Source organism: Hydractinia symbiolongicarpus, chromosome 7, assembly GCF_029227915.1.
Source record: "Hydractinia symbiolongicarpus strain clone_291-10 chromosome 7, HSymV2.1, whole genome shotgun sequence".
NCBI lineage: Eukaryota > Metazoa > Cnidaria > Hydrozoa > Anthoathecata > Hydractiniidae > Hydractinia > Hydractinia symbiolongicarpus.
Window position 1 is genome coordinate 11617505 of NC_079881.1, and position 10233 is coordinate 11627737.

The 10233-nt window shown below is 31.9% G+C and overlaps 3 protein-coding genes across 3 annotated transcripts in view; all 3 read left to right on the top strand.

The window, feature by feature from the left end:
• LOC130649643 (G-protein-signaling modulator 2-like) overlaps positions 1–8693 on the top strand; it is a 49598-nt gene extending 40905 nt beyond the window's left edge. Inside the window, exon 4 of the transcript XR_008983083.1 lies at positions 7884–8693. The gene's annotated coding sequence lies outside the window, so the exon portion shown is untranslated. The remainder of the gene's footprint in view (positions 1–7883) is intronic.
• On the top strand, positions 338–1075 carry LOC130648496 (lysophosphatidic acid receptor 4-like). The gene has a single exon (XM_057454548.1). The coding sequence runs from the start codon at positions 338–340 to the stop codon at positions 1073–1075; it is 738 nt and encodes a 245-aa protein (XP_057310531.1).
• LOC130648497 (lysophosphatidic acid receptor 4-like) lies at positions 2802–3662 on the top strand. The gene has a single exon (XM_057454549.1). The coding sequence runs from the start codon at positions 2802–2804 to the stop codon at positions 3531–3533; it is 732 nt and encodes a 243-aa protein (XP_057310532.1). The 3' UTR covers positions 3534–3662.
• Positions 8694–10233: the final 1540 nt, after the last annotated feature.

The following is a 10233-nucleotide window of genomic DNA, read 5'->3' on the forward strand; positions in this document are numbered from 1 at the left end:
GTGCTTTTCTCCCTTCCTTTTTAATTTTAATATAATTTAATATATTCTTACATTAATACATTTTTTTGCTATAATTCTTTTTATAATTAAAATCTGTTTGCAGAATGCAGCTGTATTCGCAACAAAAAAAAATACTAACAAAAAACAAGACATAACTTATGTTAAAAAAACAATTCAGACACAGGCGAGAAACCATGAAAAATACAACAGAAATCGTTTGTCAAATTATGGGCGTGGCAATTAGGAACAATATGTACTTCCATGTACCAATGGCATTTTCTTAACTGCAATGTCCAAGCACTCAAGCAGTACTTCTGTTTCCGAGGTGTTGTACATAATGCTAGCAGTAAGTGATCTTCTGTCAGGTATTATATACATTCCTACATGGTGTTGTCATTGGATACTGGCACTTTCATCAATTCCAACGTGCATACCTATAATTCTCACAAGTATACTTGGATACACTCTCGCAATATTTTCTGTTTTCACCATTTTGTTTATCACTATAAACATTTATTTGTCGGTTATTCATCCCTTTTTATATGAAGTATGGGTAACAAAAAAGCGGGTTTTTACTCTCAACTTGTTTGTTTGGATTATATTCTTGGTCATGGTCGTAGGTTCAACATCAACATCGTTGTCTATGTGGATTAGGTGCAAAAACATGACAACCTATCTGTTAGTGATCATAATAATTGTCATGGTAACCATGCATATCCGATTAAATAATGAAATTAACAGAATTTGCTCACGAGTCGCTCAAACTTCAACTGCTCAACAAACTCAAGACATTAGCATGAAAAAGAAAGCGACGAAAATGGGTGTTAAAATCATGCTTGCATTTTTAATGTGTTTCGTTCCAATCTCATCCATCTTGTTGTACAACAAGATGAATCCGACAGTGATTGTTTCAAACTACTTGCAGCATGTGGGAATAGTATTACTATTCTTAAATGCGTTGTTGGACCCTTTCATATATTATTTCAGACTAGGAAGAATTCGTTCAAAAGTCCAAGTACTTTTTAATAACTCGCAGACAAAGCAAACGCACGGAGGACAAACTTTTAACCACTAAGATTCATTTCTTTATTAAAACTTTTCACATAAATGTTTGTCAATTATACCCCTATATATGAGACATGTATTTATAATAAATTAGATAAAGAAAAATTTAAGTAAATATTGCACGATAATTCGTTGAATATAAAAAATTATCCATTCTCGATAAAGCAAGAATTTCGCGAAATGCAGCCAGTTTGTTGTTATTATACCCGATTGACCCCTGTTTTTTACCTTTTAAATTGTACCCAGCTTCATGTTTATTTCTGTCATTTAAATCATCTAAGCTTTTAAATCTCTTTTCCTTTAAAAAACAGATCTAATTGATCGAAAGTATTTGAAAATGATTTGCGAGAACATAAAAGGGCGTTTCCATTTTTAAAATCTCGGACATTTATTTCCAAAGTCATAGAACAAGGATTGGTGTATAATAAAACATATACTACCGGAGATTCTTGTTGAATATCGGATTGATTGCTACTTATTAAATGGTTTAAGAGAGTCACTTTAACACGCAATAATTATCAATAACAGTGCAAATGTGAGATGCATCGGTGTAAGTGAAACTGCATATTGTCTTCTCAAGTGCTGCAAAGATGATGGATCGAGTGCAACTTGAATTTTCGAACCCACGGCTTGAACCCACGACCTCACGTTGTTGCTATAACATAGGCTGATGATGGACTTAGTTCCGAAACCGCGCGCCGTTGAGCAAATGTCTCTTTCTGTGGTGTAAAGAGCTTAACAAGTGCAGCAAATTTGATTTATCAGTTGGTACGTGAGCTCCGGTTGTGCATCACTCGGTAATATCTCGTTGGTGTGTGTTGGTAAAAAGGTATGTCGCAGGGAGGTAGTATCCTCGCCTTGTCTACTACATGTGATAGGGAGAGTTCATCCAGCATCTTTGCAGGACTTGGGAAGATAATGTGTAGGCAATGTCCATATTCATAATGTGATTTTTTTTCTTTAAGACTCTTTTTCACGTCAATAACACATTAGCACTTCAAAAAGATCTTTTTTGTTGTTCAAAAAATAATTAGCCCTTCAAAGCTTGAGTTAGAATTGTTAGGCAAAAAAAGAAGATTGTACCGTTGAGCAGCCCAATTGATGCCCTTTCTGAAACATGGAAGTACTTTTCATAACAACCTAGTCTTTAGGAATTATGGTGTTCCAACTATTAGGCTGTTTTCTTCAGGCTATTGATCCACATGATTCGTTGGGTAAAAACTATTGAAAATCACTCCTCATAAGCCGAAATTTCAGGTAAAAAGATGTATTTCTAAAGAAAAATAAATCCTTTTACTAATTTCTATTGCTACTGATACAAAGAATACACAAAATAACACGTCTATATCATGCGTGCCTTTCTCCCCTCCTTTTTAATTTTTATATAATTTAATATATTCTTACATTAATACATTTTTTTGCTATAATTCTTTTTATAATTAAAATCTGTTTGCAGAATGCAGCTGTATTCGCAACAAAAAAAAAGACTTACAAAAAACAAGACATAACTTATGTTAAAAAAACAATTCAGACACAGGCGAGAAACCATGAAAAATACAACAGAAATCGTTTGTCAAATTATGGGCGTGGCAATAAGGACCAATATGTACTTCCATGTACCAATCCTTGTTTTGGGAATACTCATTGGTATTTTAGTCATAACTTTTAATGGTATTTTCTTAACTGCAATGTCCAAGCACTCAAGCAGTACTTCTGTTTCCGAGGTGTTGTACATAATGCTAGCAGTAAGTGATCTTCTGTCAGGTATTATATACATTCCTACATGGTGTTGTCATTGGATACTGGCACTTTCATCAATTCCAACGTGCATACCTATGATTTTCACAAGTATACTTGGATACACTCTGGCAATATTTTCTGTTTTCACCATTTTGTTTATCACTATAAACATTTATTTGTCGGTTATTCATCCCTTTTTGTATGAAGTATGGGTGACAAAAAAGCGGGTTTTTACTCTCAACTTGTTTGTTTGGATTATTTTCCTGGTCATGGTTGTAGGTTCAACATCAACATCGTTGTCTATGTGGATTAGGTGCAAAAACATGACAACCTATCTGTTAGTGATCATAATAATTGTCATGGTAACCATGCATATCCGATTAAATAATGAAATTAACAGAATTTGCTCACGAGTCGCTCAAACTTCAACTGCTCAACAAACTCAAGACATTGGCATGAAAGAGAAAGCGACGAAAATGGGTGTTAAAATCATGCTTGCATTTTTAATGTGTTTCGTTCCAATCTCATCCATATTGTTGTACAACAAGATGAATCCGACAGTGATTGTTTCAAACTACTTGCAGCATGTGGCAACATTATTACTATTCTTAAATGCGTTGTTGGACCCTTTCATATATTATTTCAGACTAGGAAGAATTCGTTCGAAAGTCCAAGTACTTTTTAATAACTCGCAGACAAAGGAAACGCACGGAGGGCAAAATGTTTAACCACTAAGAATGATAAAAACTTTTTGCATAAATTTTTGTCAATTACCCCTATTATCCACTCTCGATGAAGCAAAATTTCGCGAGGCGCAGCAAATTTTCAATTTGAAATTCATGAAAAATGGGCACGCACTATGTTGTTATTATACCCGATTGACCCCTGTTTTCACCTTTTAAATAAAATCTTTGTTTGTACCAAGTTTCATGTTTATTTCTGTCATTTAAACCATTCAAGCATTCAAATCTCTTTTTCTTCAAAAAAAAACAAAAACAGATCTGATTGGTTGGAAGTAGCACCTAAAAGTGCATTTTTTATTTCTAAAAACTCATCTCCAAAGTCATAGAAGAAGGATTAGATTGGTGTCTAATAAAACAGATACTACATCCCTATTTTTGTTCAATATCAAATTTACTCACACTTGGAAAAACAATATTCCAATCAGTCGCGCCTTGTGAAATATTAATAAATATACTATCGAGCGGATAAATCCTGATGTTCGACGAATGTCAATATCTCGTCAATTTGTTTACTGTATTTATTTTTAAAAAAATTTATTTGATCAAAGGTAACTATTGTATCAAGAAAGATCAAAATATCAAATCAAAAAATTTCAAAAAAAAAAAACTAAATAAATATTAGCTTTTTTTGATATACCGCTGCTATTTTTTGGCTTTTTCAACACTAAGTAAGTAACACTAAATCTTTTTGGTATTCGAGCATTGAGTACTGAAGTTGAAATAAATGAAATATGTATAATAAAAGCTTGGTTTTTAGCAAGTTTGAATTCCGGAATTTCTATATTAAACGAATTTATTAAAGGGGTATAACCGGGTATGTCATGGGATGGCAAGGCATGCGATGAATGGAAATCAACAAACAATTGCATTTAGACAGTTTCTAATAACAAGAAAAATTACCGCTTGAAGGGGATTAAAAGCTTTAAAATGCTCACTGTAGTTTTAAAAAAGAATTTTGATAGAATAGAAAATTCTATGTAAAACGGATAATTTTGCAGTATTAAAATTTTTCAAAACGGGACCTGAAAAAATGCACTGCAAGTTATTGTTAAAATAAATTTCATATGTGGGAAAAAAAGAATTTATCTAACTGTTAACTGGGTTCTTCTGAAAGAACATTTAGATTGATGACATTTTTAGTCGTATAATAAATCAAGATTACTGGCAAGTAAAACAAGCGTTTTATGATAACTTGAACCAACCGGGTTCTAATTATCATGGGTCATATTATTGTTGACAGATTTGCTGACAACGCAAAGAAAATATCGATATAATTTAAAGTTTCCCTGTCCCAACACAGAAGCAGTAAATGCAGTAAGTGCTATATTACAACCGGAAAGACGGAAACAACAACATAGTACCCCCAACAAGTCTTGTAGAAAAGTGTTAAAACACATGAAAAATTCGAAATGCAGAAAATAAAACTGCAATTAGCTACAGATAAAAAGGTTTTTCATGACCCAAGAGTGTGTAAGATACACTTTGTTTAATTTTTACTTTAAAAGAAATTTCATAGACAACTATTGTTAGTTATACTTCAGGAGTGTCATGTTTTGTAAATTAACACTATAAATTGACTTCAAAAAATCATCAAGATCTTTTAACAAGTATTGAATCCTTCCTTTCGCAGTTTTTTTTACAAAATTGGTGCCCTTATACATTGATATATTGACCACCCCAGTTTTTTAAAGTACATATTCATTACAACCCGGAATGGCCGATATTTTTTTTCTTGTGACTATAATCTAAACAAATCGTCCTGAATATTTAATTCTGTCGAATATAGTTCCAGTGTTGCACTGTTGTAAAATTTTGTAAAAAATATAACGTAATTATTAAAGAAAAATGCTAACAGCAAAGATGGCGTGTAACTAACAACTTTCAATAGTATTTTTGTTTCTCTTTAAATTTTTTAGACATGGCTGGTAAATCATACAGCCATAATATTGTGTGCAAAAATATATCTACTCCTAATATTTTTTTTTGTGCTACCTCTGCTTGCAGCAGAGGCTGTAATGTACAAAAGCATATGATCAGAAGCACATGGTCAAACCTTCATACAATTTCTAAAGACCCTATCCGCAAGAATAATTCTAGAAACACTAAAATTATTTGCTACTCAATTATAAAATTTCTCAGCATTAGTGAATGAATACTTTTACAAAATTTACTGAACATTGATTTTATTTGCACCAATGTACAATGGTACAAGAAATTTGAATTTTAAATCTCTGGAAAAAAGATAAACTTCAATCAATATGCGATTATTAAGCACAGGAAAACCCCCAGAAATAATGACTATTTTATAACAATTCCCAGAGTGGAACTCAGTGTAAGAATTTTCATTTCTTTACCCATAAAAAAAAGAATTCTAAACAGAGTATTTTAAGAAGCTATGCTACAGATATTTTGATAGATAGTGTTATGTATATTGAAGTCTATCATATTTTTCTGTCAAGTCTATCCATCTTTCTCCTTTCATGGTACCTTTTTTTCCTCTTTTTTTTAGTCACCTATTCGGCATTGCTACACTTTATTTTTTTTTTTACTTGCTACATTTTTTTTTATTTTTATTTTTTGTTTACGTTTTTCAAGTTTTTCAAATATTTAACGAAACTTTACTTTAACTTTGTTTTAAACACTGGAAATGTTTTTATCCTGTATAAATTTATCCAGCATTAGTTAAGACGTCACAAATTTTCTGCTGTTTGGAGATATTTGAGCACCAAGAAAAGAGAAACTGGTCGTACGCCTTGTTTAAACGGACTTTTGACACACCATTGTGGGTTCTCAGGGGCCCACAAAAATTAGACAGCTGTAAATACAATTAAACATTGTGATAGAAAACTTTACTACAGAACCAACCTCGTCCCCAGGACCTCTTTTTGCTTTTTTGATATCGGGGATGGCGCGATCTTCTTCGCGCCATCCCTGATATCAAAAAAGCGAAAAGAGGTCCTAGGGACGAGGTTGCTACAGAACCATTCCACTTTACAGCGAGACTGCGTACGCACTTCAGAGCATCGTCATAATGTGCCAAACCAAATCCCTGAGCTTAGACCCCTGGAGCGCATTCTAACAGAAATAATTTAACTTTAGAAATAATTCAAAATTAGTGTATTAAATAATTAATATTAATTAATAATAATGAATTTTTATGACGTCATCGAAAGCGTGAATTTTGACATTCTGTGTAAAGTTTTTAAAAGTTATTTTCCGGTACTTACACGGTTGCCTGTAAAATTCTAAAATATTTCCCCACAAATCCGGTTTTTCCCGATTTTCGAGTGAAATCCATAAAAAATCGGGAAATTGGAATAATCACGTGTCCACAACATACAGAAGGATTCTATTTGATTCAACAAAGTTGTGTTATCAGTTTTAAGTTCAAACAATAATCCTTTTTTTTCCGATTATAAGGATTTCATAGAGACTTTTAGAGGTTGTGTCGGGTAATAGCCAATATCAAAGCCTCCGAAAGGTATGAGACCAAAACATTTGGCACACAGGTGCTTAATAGACCGGATAGGGTTAATTAAAAATAGCGCTATAAACAATTCATAAGTATAAAATAAACCCAGTCACATATTCAATTATTACGGCTCATGACGATATTTCTGCGATATTTATTTGTTGTTAGGGTTGAAAAACAAATAGGCTGCGGAACCTGAAACGACTGACAAAGTCGTGACGATACAGTAATGGCTTGAAGAAGAAAAAGAAGGAGGAAGAAAAGGCCGCCCATTTAAATAAATTTCAGATGTCATCCGAAATCTTAAAAAGGATAACTCTAATATTTATTTTAAAATGTACAGACAATACTTTCTTCGTAAAAGAGCGACTAACTGTTTGAACAAAGGAGCACCATCAAAAGTAAGACATCAGCAAGGCGAAGTTGTTTTCGAAAACAACATCAAATTAGCTTGAGTTAGCTATCTCAGTAAAAAAATTAAACATGTTGCGATTTTAAGTTTTAAATAAAAATTTCAGGTTTTCTCATGTATATCTCATAGTTTTTACAATAAAATAATCACCTTAAAAAAAGAAATAGTAAAGAAAATTTCTATACATAAAACATTGAGTAAATAATGTAAATGTTTGGACAGCTAAAAGAGTGTGTTATCAGATAATATAGATTCAATATAGATTTAATATAGTTCAAATTATTAAGTGACAATGTATTCCTTTCATGATTGTAGAATGTTCAGAATAATTTTTTCACGATTTTTCTTCCTGGTTTGGTGGATAACAGCACATATATTATCCCATCAGATATATAACCAATGTAAAATAGGATATGGATAGCAACATTTATTACCATACCTCTTTTTATAGTTTCAGTTACCAGCAAATAGTTCACAACAATCGGGATTAGAATGAGTAACACGAACGAAATGATCAACAACGTTGGAAGCAACAAATCATTAAGGTTTACCATTACAGATGATTTTTTACCTTCATGGCCTTCCCGTGCTTTTGGACTTACACGTTGTTTTTTACTATGCAAGATCTTCTTTGTGATATAATAATATGTAAATGTTACTGTCACCAAAAACAAAGAAAGCAACACAGGAAAAATGTATCTACCAAATACCAAATAAACATAATCAAATCCATTTTTTACCATCCTAACATAAATTGTGAGTACGGTGCATATACAAAAGTACAAAATCCAATTACAAATCATTAAGTACTTTGTTTTTCTACTCGACCAGTATAATGAATATCGTAGGTTTAAGTATACTTCAGCGAATCGATCGATAGTAAGAGCAAACATTATAATACTATAGCTCAGTATGAGTGCAAGTGATAGAACTGATAGATAATCATGTTCAGCGGAAATCGATAACAGAATGGCACGTATCAGATCGCACACAGATATGAGTATTTCTGATAAACTTAAGTTGAGTAGTATTATTTTTTGTGTGGTAGTAATACTTGCAGGTTTTTTCCAAAGAAAATAAGCTCCAATGCTGTGAATTATAAATGCCACAGTTGGGAAAATAGTAAATAATCCGGCGTAGTATTTAAATTCTTCCATCAGACTTCTTCAAACGTTATATTTCAACAAGGAAACATTCATTTTCTGCAGCTAGATGTTTTTTTAAATTTTCTTTTCTAATTTGTAATTAGATTTGATATTTTTTGTAGAAATAAAATCAGCTGTTTGTTGTTATTATTTGTTCCATTTCATTTTCATTTAAACCTTGTGATTCAACATTTTCTTTCGCAAAGTTACTTTGCCAAAATAAATTTCTCTAAAGAAATTATAAAGACAGGCTATCATTCCAGCTTATTGAAAACTACAAAAATTAGATAGCTAGCTAGCTACATTTAAAAATTGAAACTTCACTAAAACATTTGTAGGTAACTATAGCAATATTGATCTATGTAGCTTCATGTGATAATAAGTAAGGTTATGTATAATAATAAACTTCGTCAAGCAACTATCATCCTTTAACATATTGAGACAAATGCACACACTTCTTGGCCGTTTTATATGTTGACAAAAAGCGTCAATATGCTGATTTTGCGTAGCGGTGTCTGCTTTACGAAATAAACAATGTCAGGATTTGAAATTTGAGAAAAATTAGCTATGCTGACGCCAGCAATAATTAGCGTATTTCAAGAGTCCTGACCTAATCAAGTTAGGAGAATATGTAAATAAAAGTTAATACATCTTTCTTATTTCTGTTATACTTGGCTCCTCGCGCGAAAGTAAAACAATTGAATTCAAAAGAAAAAGAAATGATCATTTTAAAATAAAAGTGTAAACATATTAAAGTTATGTTTTATTTACACATGACGGCAGACACTTTTCTTTAATTCTTGCTTGTTTACACGATCATTTAAAATGATCGCGTATTTCAGCTTTAAGCCATCATGTCATCTCTCCTGCTCAAAATGTGTCAAAAAAAGCTTTACATTGTGAATTAAATCCTTTAATCTGATGATCTGAATTTTCTTACATTCACTGTCAATCAGATGTTGTCCAAAATTTCAAAACATGATTTCTAGAGTTTCTATCTTCAAAATATTATTGTTTAATCCATCATCGGAACTGTGGAAAATTTCTGTGCATCATTTTACCCACGTTTTTTTTATCTTTCAAACAGAACAAAATCGGATAAATTAAAAGACATTTTTGGCTTATTTTTCACACTTTCTTTCACTCAATTACTTCGGTATCATATCATAACATTGATTTTAACAACATAACAAGTTTTTATAAAATCTTAAAAATCCAAACACTTTTAACTTAATCCAAATGGCTAAAAACAAACAAACATATCTACATTTCGTTAATTATACAAAAAGGTGTACCAAATTAATAATATCTTTCGACATCCTAAAGCACCAAGAATAAAACTTTACAAAAAGTTTTCACTCGAATTGTAACTCCCTTGCAGCCACATCTAGTTTTCTGATATTTTGTTCATCAGTAGACAACACTCTTAACCATTTCAACAACTTCTAAGACCTTCCACACGAATCTTTCTCTTCTAAATCATTTGATTCGTTGATACACCAACAAATTATTTACAAAGTTTAACTGCTAAAAAAAGCACAATGAAGGTCAATTAGACATCAAATTAGTAGTCTTTCCCGTGCACCATTTGTTAGGAGAAAGTTATTTTGATTATATTTTTAACAGAAAAGACTCGGACGAGCGAGACAAGCCTAT